This window comes from Phascolarctos cinereus, unplaced genomic scaffold, assembly GCF_003287225.1.
Source record: "Phascolarctos cinereus isolate Bilbo 61053 unplaced genomic scaffold, phaCin_HiC Scaffold_9;HRSCAF=440, whole genome shotgun sequence".
NCBI classification, from domain to species: Eukaryota; Metazoa; Chordata; class Mammalia; order Diprotodontia; family Phascolarctidae; genus Phascolarctos; species Phascolarctos cinereus.
The window spans coordinates 111,256,421-111,276,697 of NW_027556402.1; the positions used below are offsets into that span (position 1 = coordinate 111,256,421).

Below are 20,277 nucleotides of genomic sequence, written 5' to 3' on the forward strand. Positions count from 1 at the left end.
GGTGATTTTATATACATTTACACACACACACACACACACACACACACACACACACACACACTCTCCTGGCAAGCACCTTGAGGGCAGAGAATGCTTCACTTTTGTGAAACAAAAAGCCAACAGTGGTTGACTGTATTCAGTCAGTCAAACCAGCATTTATTAAGCTCTTACTATATATACCAGGCACTGTGCTGAGTATTGAGAATGCAAAGAAAGGCAAAAGCATAGTTCCTGACCTAAGGAAGCTCACATTCTAATGGGAGAGACAACATGCAAATAATAGTAAGGCTTAGCACATAGTAGGCTGTTTAATTGATTGAACATGCCTCTCTTGAAGGGTCAGTGCCAGGGATGGGGAGATTCTATTTGCACTGTTTGAAGAGTCTCATTCATTCCCTAACAGGACCATGTATGGCCATGAGTGTTTCATGTTGTTGCTTTCACACGTCCATAGCTGTCATGCCAAGCCTTTGGGTTTGCAAAGAGTAGATCATCTGTCCTTGCTTTCACCTATCAGAACTCTAGCCATTTTAAAAAAGAAAACTTTCCTTCAGGTATTTCCAGTAGGGTGGGATGGAGTATCAGGAAAGGGGGTTTGTCAAAGGTAAGGCTGCAGTTCAGAGGTCAGCTGCTCGTTTCCCTGAAAGAGACAAATAGCCCCAGAAACCGTTTTTTTTTTTCAAGAGCAATAGGACCTGATCTGATACAAGGGGGAAGGACAGCATTTCTATTGCTGCTGGGTCCTTAAGGCAACAGAGGAAGCTAGTTAATGAGCAGGTTATACAATATTCATTGTGTTAGGTTTAATTCTTCAAACAGAACCATCTAATTGCAAAAAGAGGGAGAGAGAAGAGCTAAATTACAGATGTTAAGAAAACAAGTGTCTGAAAGAACTTTCTCTGTTGATAAAGCTAATACTTCTTATTCCACACAGCAACCATTTCTCTGCACTGAATACTTGCTAAATAACATTGCCTATGATTCCCTGCGCTGATCAGGAAGCATTCTTAGGAGCAGGGCTAGAGCTAATAAACACTGTGGAGCTGAAGGAAAGACCCACTGGGCTTGTGTTTTCAGACTGCTGTTCTCTTAGCTCTACCATTGGGGGTGATCCAGTTGTACTCGGCTTGAACTAACATGACACCGTTCTCCCGTATCTTTCTGAAGTGCATTCTTTCTCCGCCGTCTCTCACTGCAATGATGTCACTGTCAGGCTCCCCAAAAGACACTTCGGTCCTCTGGCGGCAGTACTGTGCGTGGAGGCAACGCAGGCCGGCGGCCAAAGCCATCCCAAGAGTGGCGGAAAGGCAAAGGAGGATCCCCAGCTGGGCGGTCACGACCCTTGTCTTTGGAGGGGAGCCGTGTTCCTTTAGCCCAGCACCTACAGTCTCAAGCACTGGCTTGGTCAAATGAGGGAGTCCAGTGCTATCTTCTCCATCGACTTCTCTGGGATCCACATACTCTGACTGAGGCAAGAGGCTGGCAGAGGCTTTGGAAGCCCAGATGGCCTTAGAGCCAACTGCCTCAAGGCGGCAGAAGCCTTTGAGGCCATGCTGGAGTTGGCAGGCCCACCACCCTTCTGAGTCTCTGCTTTGGTGACCATGATAAACTGAGAGTAGGAAAGATGAACAGAGAAAGGAGCTCCCATGGAGGAGGGAGATCTGGTCAGAGTCAGGTTGTAAGCCCCAGGCCTCTCCTTTAAAAGCAAACCAGGAAGAAATAAAAAGGAAAAAGCAAATAGGATCAGTCAGTTCATGATCCCAGGCCTGGAACCTTTCACTGACGTTTTCAATAAACCCACATTATGTTGCTGTTAAACTCTTCCATCTCAAGTTCAAACTGCTCTGAGCACTCCCCACTGAAAGACAGCAACTGAAAACCCCAGTCCCCCACTCAGCTCTCAATAGCTCTAAGCAAAGTGCATGGGTAGACAGACACACAGTCGTTATTGATGGTGGTGGTGTGGCTAATGGTGGCCCCACTGAGGCTTTGGAGGTCAGAATGAGGTCTAAAGTTGGGGGTTCTTTAAGAGCCTTCCAAACAAATATGTCATTCAAAGCCATTTGAAAGCTTTTAGCATGCCTTTCCATGCCAAGACCCCATGCAAAAGGGACCATTTAATCTTACTGTAGTTTCTGATAAATTTGAGTGAGAATATTATATCATGTTTTATTTTATGCTACTTCAAAGACTTCAAAGGAATAGTAAATCAGTGGGCATGTATATTTTATATTGTCCATTGATCTAACCTCTGAAACCGTATGTGGTTTTTTGAGGCCAGTGTTATGAAGAGTGGCTGAGTGGAGAAATTACTAACTGAGGCTAAGTGGGAAAACAAATCACTAAACCCATCAATTTCCACAATTGCCGATAACTTCAGAGACACTCCATGTAATGGAGAGGCTGGTATTGATTGGGAGAAAAACTGTATGGGTTCATTGTCCCCTTCTTTCTCTGCTTCTCTCTGACTTTGGTTTGTCTCATGACCACCCTTCCCCCTTCCTTTATAGCATCCCCAAGCCTAGCCTCTGTTACCCTGTGGCCAAAACACAAGAAACCCCACTTCTTACCTGTTCACCTTCATCACAGTGCAAGCAGGGCTCTACAGCACCCGAACCTAAGCCATCTTGGGTCCTAAAAAGGAGATAAAAGGAGCTGAAAGGCTTCTAAAACAATAGATCTACCATTCCTACCATAGTCTGACGCCCTTTTAAAATCAGATTCACCAGGTTTGGTCCTTATAATACTTTTTGGGAGAATAAAGCAATAGAGAGAGAGCAGGATTGTGGCTCACTGGATAGACAATTGACTTTAGAAGTTTTTTTTTTTTTTGGTAAGGCAATTGGGGTTAAGTGACTTGCCCAGGGTCACACAGCTAGTGAGTGTCATGTGTCTGAGGTCACACTTGAACTCAGGTCCTCCAGAGTCCAGGACCAGTGCTCTACCCACTGCACCACCTAGCTGCCCCGAGAATTGACTGTAGATCAGTAAGATTTAGGTTCAAGTCTTGCCCTGGATATAGATTGGCTGCATGACCTTGCGCATGTCACTTAACTTCTCAAGAAACTCTAAGAGGACAAGTTGCAGAACTACATGGGTAGAGAGAGATTCTTCAGTGGGAGATCCCTAAACCCACAACACCATAGGGCTAGACCAGAGGTTCCCAGACTTAATTGGCTTACCACCCCCTTTTAAAAAAAATTACTCAGTGCCCCCCTGGAAATCTACTTTCTTTAACCCTTTAATTTTTTTTTAAATTTGTGTCATTTCAAAAAAATATAAAATATTCTTTTAAATCTTAAATTCAAATATTAAATTGAATAATTTATTGTAAATTTGTGGGGGGTTTTCCTGCATTGAAATTTTGATGATGCAATATTGCATCATGTAACTGTGTAGTATTGTGCTGTAAACAAGTCATTACATGCACATATTCCTGCAGATGCATGCTGGACTTCCCAACAGTACACAATACACTCACCTGCCAACCTTGTTTGTCAAGACCTGTCAGTGGACTTGACCATTGATCGGTTATAACTTGCATTTTGTGTGTTTATTTGGAAAACAATGTAATCACTACGACTTTAATTCTGTTAGACAATAGATGAAACACATACGAACGATTTTTCATGATTTTCTTCTCTGCTTTCCTTATGCTTCCACCACCTTCTTATTCAATGCCCACCAATTGCACCTGAGGCTACTACCACCCCCTCTGGATCATGTCAGTGCCCCCCAGGGGGTGGTATCGCCCACCTTGGGAACCTCTGCCAGATCAAAAAAAAAAAAAAAAAGAAACCAGTAGTTATTGGAATCAGCTAAATACCACATCTCTAGCTGGGAAATAGATTCAATCTGAGACAGTACACAGTTCCCCACAGTGGTCTCTACGCCAGTTAGCTCTCTAGCATATTTCTTCATTTGAAAAATGAAGGAGTTTGATTAGGTGATCAAATGATGCCATCATACATTTAAAGCTTTAAAAGAGAGAGAGAAACCTTAGAGGTGATCTAATCCAACCTTCTCTGGGCAGCTAGGTGGCACAGGGGATAGAGCACAGGCCCTGAAGTCAGGAGAACCTGAGTCTGGCCTCAGACCAAACGCTTGACACTTAGTAGCTGTGTGGCCCTGGGCAAGTCACTTAACCCCAATTGCCTAAAAAAAATAAAATAAAATAAAAAATAATCCAACCTTCTTACTTTAGAGCTAAAGAAAGCAAAATGTGGAGAAACTGAGGAACCTGACTGAGGTCACATAGGTATGAAAGAAATTATTATTTCTCTCATAATATTAATAACTAATTATTGAATTAGGGCCAATATTTTCCCCCTTTTCTACTTCCTCATCCAGAAATCAACCAGAAATCTCTCTCAAAGACTTACCCAGTCAGGATGACTGAGATCTAATCAAAGAAAGTAAAAGAAAGTCTAAGTTTAGGCTAATGGGTTCATTCCTGCTCACTGTGTTTGCTCAGAAAGATCTGGGGAAATATTGATTCTCCCTTTTGTCAGACAGGGATGTGGAAATTGCTAAGTCTCTTTGACCAAGATTTGGGTGATCCAAGTCAGGTGCCCCAAGACCCTCACTCTAACATAACCCAGCCTGTCATTATAATACTAATTTTCTCATTGTTAACTAATCAGAGTTGATTGCCACCCTAGGAGTACCACAGACATATAAACTGTGAGTCTACCACAGTCAATGGTCTTTGCTCTAAGAGAGACAGTTAAATGACTATCTTTTTATTAAAAACATGCTAGCATTATTAATAAAATGATTAAATTACCCAGAAACGATGTCTCTTGAACTTTTTAAATGCCACAGTAAATCAATGGGACTGAATTTGAACTCAGACCTTCTGATTCCAAAGGTGCCTTCTATTCTAAAGCCTAGATGCCTGTACTCCTATGATTAAATCACCTCAATCAGGGATTTTAACCTTGTGTGAGCGTATGTGTCTGGGACTCTTTTGGTAGTTCGGCAAAGCCTACAGAACCCTTCTTAGAATAATGTTTTTAAATAATTGAAGGGAATGCAAAATTTCAGTTAGGTTAGTGAAAATGAAGATGTCATTTTTGTTTCCCACCCAAGTTCACAGACCCACCTTAAGAACACCTGAGTTACAGGGAAGGGAGAAGGAAGAGAGAGATGGAATTGGGAACTCAAAACTTTTTTTTTCTTTCAGCTAAAGACAAGGTTTATTAGAACATCCGCCATATTGGCCAGACTCTGAAAGGAATCTGAAGGTTAGTGAGCTATTGGCTAGATTATAAGAATCTCAGCACCTTAAAGGAGACAAGATGGACTTTACATACAGAAAGACTATGGGAGGGATCTAGGAATGGCCAAGTAGTTTGGGATGACTGAAGAGGGGGGGGTCTAAGGAGTATCTGGATGGGAATGGCCAGTAAGCTGTGGGGTGAACAGAACACCTGGGACCTGGACCACCAGGCCAAAGGAGAATGGAATCTAGATAGGATTAAGGGTGGGAAGTGGCCAGGGGCAATTGGGAAGTAACAGAACAGAATTGGGAGATAACCCAAAACTTTTTTTAAAAAAATGTTTAAGAATTGCTTTAACATGCTACTGGGGAAAAAATAAAATATTATTAAAAAAAAAAAAGAACACCTAAGCCAGACCCTAATTAGCATTCTTGAACAGCAGAGTAATGGAAAGTGCATTAAATGTGGCAGAGAAAGTTCTAGGTTTGAATCTTGGCTGTCTCCTTATTACTTTTGTGGTCTTGAACAAATCCTGTAAGCAGTCTGGGTCTCAGTTTCCTTATCTCTAAAATGAGGGGTGTGGACTAGATCATTTCTATGGTTGCCTCCAGATTCAAATCCTATGATAACTCATTTCACAGCACGCTGAATGAAGGAACAGAAAAGCTGGGTTTGCTTTGGCTCAAGGCCTGAGGAGACTTCTGTGATTTCCTCAGCTCCATTACCTCTGGGATTGCCCCAATACCTGCTATGATGCCCCACTTGCTGCTAGCCCAATACCGATTGTGTGTGTTGTGACTGGAGGCGTTATCCTCGAATGTGAAACTTCCCAAGGTCAAAACTTTCTCCAGTCCTTGGACATCAAGCGATGGCTCTAAGGTTTGGTCACGGTCTGCGTGATCACCGTCCCAGTCAAGCTGCCCTCTTTGGTCACTGCTACTGGCCATTTCTGACGTGTTACGGAGAGGAGAGGGTTTCAGAAGATTCACTTCATCTGCGGGAACCTCTGTAGTTAGGCCACCAAGAACAGGTTCCATGCTGTCTGTCACTGATGTTCCAGTCAGGCTGACAACAGCAAACTCTGCTGTCTGTGTATGCTGTGTAAGAGTGAGAGGGGGCCTAGAAACTAAGGAAATAGAGACCCAAAAATACAACAAAGAAAGAGCAATGGTGTTATCTTCATACTGACACAGGACAAAGCCCTGGATTTTGAATGGTTGTTTATTTATTTTTCAGTCATCTGACTCTCTGTGGAGTTTTCTTGGCAAGATACTGGAATGGTTTGCCATTTCCTTTTCCATCTCTTCTCACAGATGAGGAAACTGAGGCAAACAGAGTTAAGTGACTTGCCTAGGGTCATACAGCTAGTAAGTGTCTGAAATTGGATTTGAACTCAGGTTTTCCTGACCCCAGGCCCAGCAATCTATCCACTGTGCCATCTAGCTGCCCTGGATTTGGGACTAGCAGACCTAAATTCAAATCCTGGCTTTAACTCTTTTTTTTTTTTTTAATATAAATTTATTTATTTATTTTTAGTTTTCAATATTCACTTCCACAAATTTTTGAGTTCCAAATTTCTCACCCCTCCCCCCACCCCAAGATGGCATGCATTCTGAATACCCCTTCCCCTGGTCTGCTTTCTCTTCTATCTCTCCCCCCTCCCTTCTCTTATCCCCTTCCCCTTCTATTTTCCTGTAGAGCAGGATAGACTTCTGTACCCCATTTCCTGTATTTCTTATTTCCCAGTTGCATGTGAAAACATTTTTTTTTAAAACGTGTTTTTAAAACTTTGAGTTCCAAATTTTCTCCCTTCCTCCCTCCCGACCCACCCTCATTGAAAAGGCAGCAACTCAATATAGGTTGTACATGTGCAGTTATGCAAAACACTTCCATAGTAGACATGTTGTGAAAAACTAACTCTATTTCCCTTAATCCTATCCTGCCCTCCCATTTATTCTATTCTTTCTTTTGACCCTGTCTCTCCTCAGAAGTATTTGCTTCTGATTACCCTCTTTCCCAATCTGCCCTCCTCTCTATCACCCCCCTGCTCTCTTGTCCCCTTTCTGATCAATCATCCAGGTTGTCTTGGGCTGGAAATTTGTTTCATTCTGTCTTTTTGTGGGTTCTGCTGCTTCAGAATTTGTTTAGAGCCATTTTTTATGAGTATTTGGAGGGGTTTGGGGAGAGCTCAAGCAAGTCACTGCTTTCACTCCGTCATCTTGGCTCTGCCCCCTGGCTTTAACTCTTGATAGCTATTGCTACTGCACCAAGCCAGGCATACCACTGGTGGAAATGACGTGAGAACTTGAAATGATTATCTAGTTCATTCCTCACAAAAAACACAATCTGCTCACTTATCTATCTATCTCAGGTGAAAATACGTCCCTCCCCCAAGTATTAATGCTTCAGTTTTGTGCTTCACGGTGTAATGAAGTGTAATGTACTTCATGTACATGAAGTACCTTGAACTTCACAGTGTAATGTACTTCATTAGAGTAATAATTAGAGCTGGATTAAGTTAGTGCTTTACCATTTGCTTTTTTACGTACATTTTCTCACTTAATCCTCCTAACAATATTGTTATGTGGGCACTAAAGATGACTGTAATCTTCATACCTTCTTACAGAGAAGGAAACTGAACTCAAAGTTTAAGAAACTTGGCCTGGTTATATAGCTAGCAAGTAGGACAGACAAGATTGAAAAACGAGTTATACAATTTCCTCATTCTACCTAGCATAAACCAGAACAGTGTTTCAGGCAGCCCTATGTTGAGAAGAAAGTGATTTGCAAACCTTAAAGCCCCATAGAAATGTGATTTGTTATTGTTATTATTATTGGTTATTACTAAAGCCAAGGATAAATGTTGGGTCTTCCTAACAGCCTAAAGGAAAAGCCATTAAGGGTAGGCTATTCCAATTTGTCAACATCAAAAACTGATCTGTCCATTATTAGAAGGCCCAATGCAAACAATGAAGCAATCAGTTTCTTATGTTTCTTTAAAGGCCAAATGCCTGGCACCACTCAGATTTTGTTACTCTTCATGATTGCAAATCAGTGCATATAGAAATCAAAGTGGTCACTTGGCTCTCTCTGGCCCTCTCAGGGCTGGAAACTCAATTGACTCTAATTTGAAAACAACAGAATTCAAGGACCCAAGGATCCCAGCTGAAGATTTGGCTTCTGTTGCCATATCATTGGCAATTAGACCATCCGTAGCAGTAGTCGTGAGCTGGACATAAATTCTAACCAAGTATTTGTTTGCTGTCCAACTGGCCTTTTTTCATTCTGGTTAACAAGACTGCAAAGGACATGGAAAAAATAGACGTTATGAGTCTGTGTTACACAAATAGCATAGGACTGGTTGAAATTTGGCTGCCTTTATCTCAACATTTTTTAATTAAAAAACAAAACAAAACCAATTATGATAATGGAGGGGAAGAGATCACTGGGACAAAGGTCACCAAAAGAAGCAACACAGACATATGGAATATCATTGAAATGCTGACCACTAGACAAGGCTAGTCTGGACTCTGGCCAGTCAAATGTGACTTGCTCTGCCTAAGCAGAGAGAAAGAGAGAGAGAGAGAAATAAATAAAGTTAGCTCTCTGCCCTGGCTTGCTGAATTGACTAGCTAGACTAAGTTGGGCATTGAATGAGAACCTGGCTTCAATAAATACATTGGTGAATTTTTACAGATGCATATCAAAGTAAGAATTCAAACTATTAATAGCTTAGCTTTTTGTAGTAGCAAAAAATTAAGTAGTAGGGGCAACTTGTAATATGTGAAGGGAATGAAATATGAATATACTTTAGGAAAACATAAATATGAAGAATACAGAGAAGAATGGGAAGATGCAAAGTGAAATAAACAGCATGGCAGGTGGTGGTGGAATGTGCACAATGAAGTTGGAAAGAACAAAAGGAAAGAAATCAGAACTGAGTTCTGGGGAATTATAATGATCAAACTTGGCCCTAAAGAAGAGATATGGGAATTCTCCTATAGAGAAGTAGGGAAATGTGGGTATAGAATAGTGCAGATAATGAAGAATTTGGTTGCTGTGTGGTTTAGTTTTGCTAGGGTAGTTTCATAAAAAAGAAAGTAAATAGTTTTGAATGGATTATTGGTATGAATCAATAGCCTGGGGCTCATCATTTAGATGCAAGTATGATTTTAAGAGATAAATTTATCTGGGTAAAAAAGTATAATTAGAGGGGTCAGAGCTAAGATGGCGGAGTAAAAGCAGTGACTAGCTTGAGCTGTCCCCCAAATCCCTCCAAATTCCTTTAAAAAATGGCTCTAAACAAATTCTAGAGCAGCAGAACCCACAAAAAGACAGAGTGAAACAAATTTCCAGCCCAAGACAACCTGGATGGTTGATTAGAAAGGTCTATCCACCAGACTGGGAGAGAAACGCAGTTCAGTGTGGGCATGCAGGCAAAACAGGCCTCAGCAAACCTGGAGCAGGCCTCAGAGAACTGAATCCTGGGCAGCTGTGGTGGTTTCCAGACTTCTCAACCCACAAATGCCAAAGACAACTTAGAAGGTCAGTAGGAAAAGTCTGTGACCACCGTGAGAGAGAAGCTCTGTCCCAGCCCTAGTCCCTGCACAGCTTCGGGGTGGTGGCTGCTTCTACAGCTCTCTGCCCACAGAATTGAGGGGGAATCAAGTGGCTGATCAGAGGGGGATTGCAGAGATCTCTTTGCTGGTGCTGAAGCAGGATTCTCTTGCTTTGCCTGTGCTTGGATCTGGGTCACAGTTCTGGGTGGCAATTCTGGGGCAAGGAGAAGTGCTGGTGTAGTGGAACTTGTAGTGGTGGTGAAGGGAGAATCCTCCTCACAGTTCCAAGGCAGAAAAGAGTGCTTGTGGTCACTTATAAACCAGAGCATAGGCCAGGAACGGAGTAAACACCTTGCCCTTGATCATACTGCCTTAAAAATTAGAATGGAGCAATTGGAACTGAAAACTTACAGGTCCCTAGAAGTATCTCTGGGGGCAGCTAGGTGGTGCAGTGGATAGAGTACCAGCCCTCGATTCAGGAGGACCTGAGTTCAGATATGTCCTCAGACACATAACACTTACTAGCTGTGTGACCCTGGGCAAGTCACTTAACCCCATTGCCTAGCCAAAAAAAAAAAGAAGTATCTCTAAAAACAGCTGCACAAAACCCCCAAAGTTTGGGACAGTATATTCTCCACACTGGAAGCAGAACCCTACCTTAACAAAGCATTTAAAACTCAAGTAATTGGCTGGGATCATGAGCAGAATGCACAAAAAGAGTCAGACTATAGAATCTTAACTTTGGTGACAAAGAAGATCAAAACACATAGAACCAGAAGACAACAAAGTCAAAGCTCCTACATGCAAAGACTCCAAGAAAAATATGAATCAGTCTCAGTCCATGGAAGAGCTCAAAAAGGATTTTGAGAAGCAAGTAAGGGAAGCAGAGGAAAAACTGGGAAGAGAAATGAGATGGATGCAAAAAAATCATGAAAAACAAGTCAACAGCTTGCTAAAGGAGACCCCAAAAAATACTAAAGAAAATAACACCTTAAAAAATAGCCTAACCCAAATGGCAAAAGAGGTCCAAAAAGCCAATGAGGAGAAGAATGTCTTAAAAAGCAGAATTGGCCAAATGGAAAGGGAAGTGCAACTGCTCAATAAAGAAAATGCTTCCTTAAAAATTAGAATGGGGCAATTGGAAGCTAGTGACTTTATGAGAAATCAAGACATTGTAAAACAAAACCAAAAGAATGAAAAAAATAGAAGACAATGTGAAATATCTCATTGGAAAAAACAACTGACCTGGAAAATAGATCCGGGAGAAATAATTTTAAAATTATTGGACTATCTGAAAGCCATGATCAAAAAAAAGAGCCTAGACATCATCTTTCAAGAAATTATCAAGGAAAACTGCCCTGATATTCTAGAATCAGAGAATAAAATAGAAATTGAAAGAATCCACCAATCACCCCCCCTAAAAGAGATCCCCAAAGGAAAACTCCTAGGAATATTGTAGCCAAATTCCAGAGTTCCCAGGTCAAGGAGAAAATATTGCAAGCAGCGAGAAAAAAAAAAATTCAAGTGTTGAAGAAACACAATCAGGATAACACAAGATCTAGCAGCTTCTACATGAAGGGACTGCAGGGCTTGGAATGTGATATTCCAGAGGGCAAAGGAGATAGGATTACAGCCAAGAATCACCTACCTAGCAAAACTGAGTATAATCCTTCAGGGGGAAAAATGGATATTCAGTGAAATAGAGGACTTTCAAGCATTCTTGATGAAAAAAACCAGAACTGAATAGAAAATTTGACTTTCAAATACAAGACTCAAGAGAAGCATGAGGAGGCAAACAGGAAAGAGAAATCATAAGGGATTTATCAAAGTTGAACTGTTTACATTCCTATATGGAAAGATGATATTTGTAACTCATGAGACCTTTGTCGGTATTAGGGTAGTTGGAGGGGGAAAAAAATTATATGTATAGATAGATTGATAGATAGAGTGTACAAGGTGAGTTGAAAATGAATGGATGATATCTGGAGAATAAAATTAAGGGGTGAGAGAGGATTATACTGGGAAAAGGAGAAAGGGAGAGGTAGAATGGGGTAAATTAGCTCACATAAAACAGATGAGAAAGGCTTTTACAGTGGAGGGGAAGTGGGGAAAGGTGAGAGGGAATGTGTGAATCTTATTCTCATCAGATTTGGCTTAAGAGAGTAAGGGGATGATAGAGGACAGGGCAGATTAGGGGAAGGGGTAATCAGAAGCAAACACTTCTGAGGAGGGACAGGGTCAAAAGAGAATAGAATAAATGGGGGGCAGGATAGGATGAAGGGAAACATAGTTTTCCACAGCATAGCTACCATGGAAGTGTTTTACATGACTACACAAGTATAACCTGTATCAAGTTTCTTGCCTTCTCAATGAGGTAGGGAGGGAGGAAGGGAGAAAATTTGAAACCCAAAGTTGTAAAAACAAATGTTTAAAAAAAATTGTTTTCACATGCGACTGGATAATTCACAGGCAATGGGATATAGAAATCTATCCTGCCCTACAGGAAAATAGAAGAGGAAGGGGATGGGGGGAGGGGAGACAGAAGGGAGGGCATATTAGGGGAAAGGGTATTCAGAATGTACACTGTCTTGGGGTTGGTGTGGAGTGAAATGGGGAGAAAATTTGGAACTCAAAATCTTATGGATGTGAATGTTGAAAACTAAAAATAAACAAATTAATGAATCTTTTTTAAAAAAGTATAATTAGTAATATTAAATGGTGACAATGTGTTTTGCAGTATTTTGCATAGAACTTGGTATAAGCCCTGGCTTTGTTATTTATTATCGGTGTAACTTCTCTGGGCCTCAATGTCCTCAATTATAGAAAGATGGGGTTAAATTAGATGACCTCTAAGGTTCATTCTTTCTGGCTCTAAATCTATGATCATATGAAGATATGGCCCAAGAGACTTTATTTTCATATGCAATCATATACCAAAGGACATTTTTGTGAAATCCATTAGCAATTTATGGCAATTGACTTTGAACTAGAAAATGGGGGGAAGGGCAAGAAGAGCAATGTCATGTGAAAGACAGCCTAGTGTAGTGAAGAAGGCATAATTCTAGAGTCCGAAGACCTAGAGTCAAGTGCTGGCTCTGACATTTACCAACTCTATGATTTTGGGTAAATTCCTGAAATTGAGTCTCAGTTTCCTCATCTGCAAAATGAGGGGATTGGACTAGGTTACCTAGTCCAACTAGATTAGTCTAGTCACTAGAATACGTGTGTGCGTGTGTGTGTGTGTGTGTATACATACATATGTGTAGATCTACACACACACACACACACACACACACACACACACACACACACACATACACGCAGTCTTTACAACTCTAAATCTATGATCCAGTGCTGTTTTTGCCTTTAAAAATAATTTTTTTTCAATTAATAAATTCTACTAACAAATTAACAAAAATCTATTTTCTTTCCCTCCAACCTCACTCCCTGGGGGGAGGGAGGAGAAAAAGAAAAACAAAACCCTTGTTCCAAATATGCATAGTCAGGTAAAAAAAAATTCCCACATTGACCATGTCCGAAAATATGTCTCAGTCTCCACACTGAATCTGTCACCTCTCGGTCAGGAGGTGGGGTTGTATACCTTGTCCTAAGTCCTCTGGAACTGTGGTTAGTCATTATGATGATGACAATCCTTAAGTCATACAAAGCTGTTTATCTTTACAATGTTGTCACTATTTTATAAATTGTTCTCCTGATACCAGTGATTTTTAAGCAAGTCATATTTCCTTTATTTTTTCCCCAAAGGCTCTAGAACAGCTTAACGTCACCCAATGAGCCTGGATGCCAGATTGCTCCAGTTTAACCCCAAAACCACTCTGAGTTGCCTGGCCTTTGCCAGATATCGTATCTCTATCACTACTCCCATCCTCAATAGAATGTACACTTCTTCTGAGCATGGATTGTTTGTTTTTTAATTGAATCGCAGCATCTAGCACAGTTCCTTCTTTTTTACACATAGTCAATGATTAATTAATTGCCTATGGAAAAAAATAGAAAAAGAACCTAGTGGATAAGGGGGGAAGAACTCCATTATTTTTACTCTCTGTGCAGCTTCAGGGAGGTAAGGGAACTGACCAATATCTTCCATATAGGGGTCAGATGCCAAAGCTTTTTCACAAGGCTGCTCTGACCCCCCAGCCTGGAGCCTGACTGGGAATTTGTTTGGCAGAAGCAGACAAATCATGTTTGCAGTGGCACAGGTCAGTCAGGGATCTGTCTTTGTTCCCTTCTCAGTTTGCAGACTATAACTTTCCTAAGCCTGTGGGCTGTGAACTCAGCTTTTCCCTGTCCAATGCTTGCTCTGCCAAGGTAGGATACTAGAGGCAGTAACTTTTAAGTGAAAATAAATAACATGAAAGACAAGGATGACAATGAATAAATAAATATAGGGGATTAACTGTACCTGTGGTTGTGACTTCTAGGCCATTTGGTTTCTGCAGGCTTGCAGCTGGCTCCACATTGCCATCAGAAAGTGTTCTGTTTTGTGTCTGCTGAGACACGATGGTTGATTCAATCCTTTCCCAGTAAATGAAATATGACTGTACTACTGATAAACTGTTTGGGAAGAGGAAATCACTCTGTAATTCCCATGAATAAAGCTAGAGACCATCCTAATAGGAAGGGGAGGGTAACGATAGGGCAGGAAAGACAATTAGAAGATTAAATAAAATACAGGAACTCAAAGGATAGTATTTTGTTTTTCTTGAAGTGAACCTGCCCTAAAACAGATAAGTCCAGTATGGTATAATGAAAAGCACACTTGCTCTGAAGTCAGAGGACTTGTGTTCAAATTTTATCTCTGTCATTGATAGAACAAGGGTATTTTATTCAATCACTTTAAGGTCCCCCACAACTCTAAATCTGTGACTCTTTGATCATTTTTGGTATTCATACTCAGTTATTCTCATAGGTTCTTTCATTCAAAAATTTTACTATGAGTAATTCATAAAATTAAGAGCTGACAGAGCCCTTAAAAGTCAACTAGTCAAGCACCCTCATTTATAGATGAAGAAACTGAGGCCCAGAGAGGGTAAATTACTAACCTGATGTCATAAATAAGTAGTAAAGCCAGGATTTGAACCCAGGTTGTCTGATTTCTAAGTTTATTGCTCTTTGTACTACATAGTTTCATAGTCTTAAAGATGATTAAGTCTAAATATAAAGTTTCATTTTCAATTGTATTACTAATCATTACTGTGATGTTGTTATTAACCAGTTCTATAATTAATTGAATTTATAATTAATATATAATGAAAAAGTAATCAATTTAGTAGCTAGTGTAATTTCATGGTTAACCATTATAAAACACTTTTCACACATCCAATTTCTCATTCTAGGAAAAGCCCATATAAGGCATGGAGCCCTAGATCTGGAGTAGGAAGGCATGGAATCAAATCATTGCTCTGCTACTCACTACCTGTGTAACCTATGGTGGACTGCTTAACCTTTCTGGGACTCAATTTCCTCTCCTATAAAATGAGAGTTGAATTAGATCAGTAGTTCTCAATGTGTGATCCAAGGACCTCTGGGGGTCCCTGAGAACCTTTCAGAGGCACAGTGAGGTTAAAAGCTATTTTCGTAATAATACTGACATTATTTGCCTATTGAAATGCTCCGTTTCCCAACTATATATCTATGTGAGACTGGATTTTGTTTATATACTTCAACCAAAACAACATATTGCAACAGATTAAATAGAGAAGCAGATATATCCTATTAAGGCAGACATTAAAGAGATTGCAAAAATATGTAAAACAATGTCAATCTTCTCACAATTTATTTTGTTTAGAAAACATAGTTATTTTGCCATAAAAAGTTGCTTATAGTAACATAAAATTGGTGTATTATTGCTGTTTTAAATGAATTAATAAATATTTTTAATATTTATCAATTTTAACTTCTAATATGGCAAACATCAATAAGTGTAACTCACATAAACAAAGCTCTTTGGTGTCCTCAATCATTTTTTTTTGGGGGGGGATTAGGCAATGCAGTTAAGTGACTTGCCCAGGGTCACACAGCTAATAAGTGTTATGTGTGTGTGACCAGATTTGAACTCAGGTCCTCCTGAATCCAGGGCCAATGCTCTATCCACTATACCATCTAGCTGCCCCAGTCCTCAATCATTTTTAAGACTGTAAAGGGGTCTTGAGATGTAAAAGTTTGAGAACCAATTGATCAAATGATCTCTAAAGTCTCTTCTAGCCTGAAATCCTATGAACTCATTTGTCAACATACTGTCCCTTTGAGATAGAGATTACCAGTGTGTAGAACAGTAGGGATAGTATCCCATCTAAACATTTTGTTTTCTTAGAGATAGAACAGTGCCCTGCACACAGTAGGCACTTAATAACTGTTGAACTGGGCTACCATTCTCATTAATGAGATGGAGAAAATGTGTCATAAAGGGTTGGGTGAATAAAGGTGCTAATGTCACACAGAAAGCTAATGTTGAAATGAACTAAGTTTTAGATCTAACTCAATTGTATGCACTATCAAATAGAATCAATGTTACTGGGGAAATACAGATAGGTGAAAGAACACAGGTTGAGAGGCCTGGGAAACTTTGCTTCTATTTATGTATTTCATTGAAGACAAGTGTCAGCCATTCTGTGCCTCAGTCTCCACAGTGGCTGGAAGGCTGGACTTGGAGTCAAGAAGACCTAAATTCAAATCTGATCTCAGACACTTAATAGCTATATGAACCTAGGCAAGTAATCTAACCTCTATCTGCCTCAGTTTCCTCATTGTAAAACAGATACAATAATAGCATGAACCTCATAGGGTTTTCGTGAGGATCAAATGTGAGATGTGATAATCCTTTGCAATCCTTGAAGCTCTATGTAAATGATAGTTTTTGTTATTATTAATGTCCATCTGACCTAACTCGAATAGAGACATCACAATGAAGTGGGATGATTGGTGTTAAAGGACTTTGAAAAATGAAAAACCCTATACAAAGGAAATTAACTCAAAGTACTGCTACTGAACAGTTCAGTCCAGTCTCCCATTGGGGGTTTTCTTGGCAAAGATACTGGAGTGGTTGGCCATTTCCTTCTCCAGCTCATTTTACAACTGAGGAACTAAGGCAAATAGGGTTAAAGTGATTTGGCCAGGGTCACTCAGATATGCTTGACTCCAGACTTAGCACTCTATCCACTGTGCCACCTGGTTGCCCAACCCAAAGTACACCAATTCTTTCTACATTCCTGACCCCAGGCCCAAAGAAAATCCAGAGCCAGAGCAGAAACAAATTAGTGGCAATTATTCATTTCAAATCAATTCAACAAACATTCATTAAATACCTACTCCAAGCTGTGCTAGACGCTGAGGATAAATTTTAAAATAATAATAATCTTTGCCCTTAAGGATCTCAGATTCTCTGGGGGGTGGATGAAGCCATGAAAGGGGGCACAGTTTGGCCTTCCCAGGTGTGTCCTGGGGTATCATTAGGAGAAGAGAAATAGCCTCTAGCAATAGGATAGCCCAAAGCTGTCTGCAGCCCATCCGTGTAACTGCCCTTGGATTTCTAAATCTGGAGGACTCACACAGATGACCATCACTCTAAAGGTGAGATGGCCAAGGTGGCCATCCCACAGGGCAAGATGGGGCATCACTGGCTACTTTGTGGCAAAGACAAGGAGAGGAGCCTTTCTATCTGTGCCCAATGTAGAAAGCTCAGGCGCCAAGACACAAATCTCTTTCTTTTTCCCAGCTTACAAGAACTTGATGTCCCCAGTGGGTTGGTGTGGTGCCTTCCACACAAAAGACAGATTTCTCTTTGGGGATTTGTCCGAGTGGGTGACTGTATTGGCCTCTTCAAAACAAGACATCAGTTTGGAACCAGAAGGGATGAAAACAAAGGTGCCAGCAATTTGGTCATTAGAAACTCTGCGAGCCTGGAGCAGGAATCCCATGAAATCCCCACGACTCCTCACGGTCACTAAAACATGAAAGGATGAGTCATTCGCCCAGCCAGCTGGTGTGATTTACAGAAGTATTTGCAAAATAGTCACATGATTGGTCTTTCCCTCCTCACCCCCTTTTCTCAAGTCAGAGAAAACTACATTTTCATTACAGTCAATACTGAGCTCTCTATCACAGGAGATTGAAGAGTGTGGACTACCACTTTTAAGGGATATTGTAGGGAGCGAATCCCTATTCAGGATGGACCAGAGAGCCTCTGAGGTCACTTCCAACTCTCAGTTTCTGTATTTTCAAAGTGTGTTGCAATTATTTTGGTTTTGAACGTTTCTGGGTAGCGCAGTAGCAAGAAGGATATCATCAGGGATGAATGACCAGTTTGGCAATGAAGTGAGAGCAAATGATAAAGACATGGATCGTTCACATATTCCATTAGTATTGGCACGATGTTAAGAGATGGAGAAGATCCTCTGCCCTGCTGGGTTGCCTTCTGACGCAGAGGACTTATGATATGAGTTCCACTGGGTGAGACATTGTGGGTGGGATGTGATTTGTGTTGAAGAGAGTGCTCAGTGAATCATAGACCCATCAAAGTACTGAAGTATCCCTGTTCTCCAAACTTGGAAAGGACCCATCTGTCCATTCCCATACCGGAGAGCAGTTAAGTGGATCTGAGTTCAAATCCTAAAACGGGGATATACGCCCACCTCCCAAGATTGTTGTGAGGATAAAATGAGGATAAAGCACTTTGCAAACCTTAAAGTGCTATGTCATTATTATGCTAGTTATTATTATTATTCCCAGATTGATATATTCTCATATAGGAAAAAATATGTTGATTTCTACGCATGTAATATAACATATATAAGAGCAAAGCATTAATTTTAACATATTATGAGATTAATGAGCATGTTATAAATAATAACATTTCTAAGCTCACTATTTCTGAGACAAGCATTTCTGATTCCCCTTAATGCTAATGCTTTTTCTCTGCAGATTATCTCCAATTTATCCTGCCTATAGTTTGCATTTTCCCCCTATTAGACTATGAGCCCCTTAAGAGCAGACATTGGGTGGGTTTTTTTCTTTGTTTCTTTGTGTTCTCAGCGCTTAGCACATGGTAAGTACTTAATAAATGCTTGTTGACTTGACTAGAATTAAAAATCAAGCTGTCTTATCTGCAAACTCTGTGGAAGAACAATTCATGAGACTAAAACTTAAGCCACGCCATACATCTTTTTAATTTGAATTAGAACAAGGTGTGGTGCTAGCCATGACTGGCCATCCCTAGAATGTGGTCCTTATCATTACACCATATTAGCCACACTGATCACTTCACAATGCACTTACTTCAGGAACAGCAAATAATGTGATCATACCCTTTTAACTTTTTATAATACCCCAAACCATCTCTTAGCCTGAAATAGGAATAAAGAAATACATTAACAATAATGAAGTCACATCATAATGGCATCATAACTCATTGACAGAAAAGCTACATGGGAATTATCCTGTTCTGTGTTTATGGAAGAAAATGTCAGAGAGATTAAATATTATATATGTATATAATACACATGTGTATTTTATACATACAAATATTCCCTCTTAAAGATTTGTTGCTAAAACAATTAGGACTAATCCAAAATGCAGTCCAGAGAACTTTACCATTAGACACATGTACCAGGTCATGAATTCTATGATCTGAAATTCTTGGGAGGGTGTCACGTATTTTGGCACACTTACCTGGTACTTTGTCACCAGGAGAGTAAGAGGACACATTGGTATAGATGGTAATGTAATTGTTCCTGGGATTCTGAAGTTGGGCTCTGATGTGTCTGGGCTTCATATCAACACAAGCCTCAAGGCTTGCACCATGAGAAAAAGCATCGGTGTATGAAACCAGACAGAAGAAGATGGTGTATACCCATCCTATGATGGCTGCTTGGATTTTCATTTAGTCCTTTACCTGTGACATGAAAAATAATTAATGACTCCACTTCAGACACTATGCAAGAAAAAAAAAATCCACACAGGTATAACAACCAATGTTCAAGAGATACTTTTAACATTATCAACAGATTTCACATGCTCAATAACTAGACTTAAAAGATTAATGTCAATGTAGAGATCGTTACATATTTCATATGCAAAAACAGTTCCTTTTTTTTAGGTGATTGGGGTTAAGTGACTTGCCCAGGGTCCACAGCTAGTAAGTGTGTCTGAGGCCGGATTTGAACTCAGGTCCTCCTAACTTCAGGGCCGATGCTGTATTCACTGTGTCACCTAGCTGCCCCAAAATGGTCCCTTTTAAATCATTAAGGTGATGGTGTTGCAAAAGATTTGTTTCTTAGCACTAAACCAAGATGCAGTCCAGAAAACTTTCCCATCAGACATATGTAAACCAATATAGAACAACACCACTAAATGAAACTACAGACTCAAAAAATATGCACATGCATCAGTAAAATCTGAGTCTTATCTGCCTGGCTTGGGCAAGGCAAGCTAAAAAGAAGACAGTTTTCAGTAGTCCTTGAGTAAAACAATGCATAGTT

At 40.3% G+C, this 20,277-nt stretch overlaps 1 protein-coding gene across 1 annotated transcript; it reads right to left on the bottom strand.

Annotated features, from left to right (window-relative positions):
- Positions 1-283: 283 nt before the first annotated feature.
- Positions 284-19,700, bottom strand: REELD1 (reeler domain containing 1). The gene is given in 7 exon segments (XM_020978302.2): positions 284-1,489; positions 1,492-1,696; positions 2,571-2,634; positions 6,003-6,348; positions 14,205-14,356; positions 17,522-17,744; positions 19,469-19,700. Coding segments are annotated over 7 exon segments (1,617 nt in total). The 5' UTR covers positions 19,680-19,700; the 3' UTR covers positions 284-1,073.
- Positions 19,701-20,277: the final 577 nt, after the last annotated feature.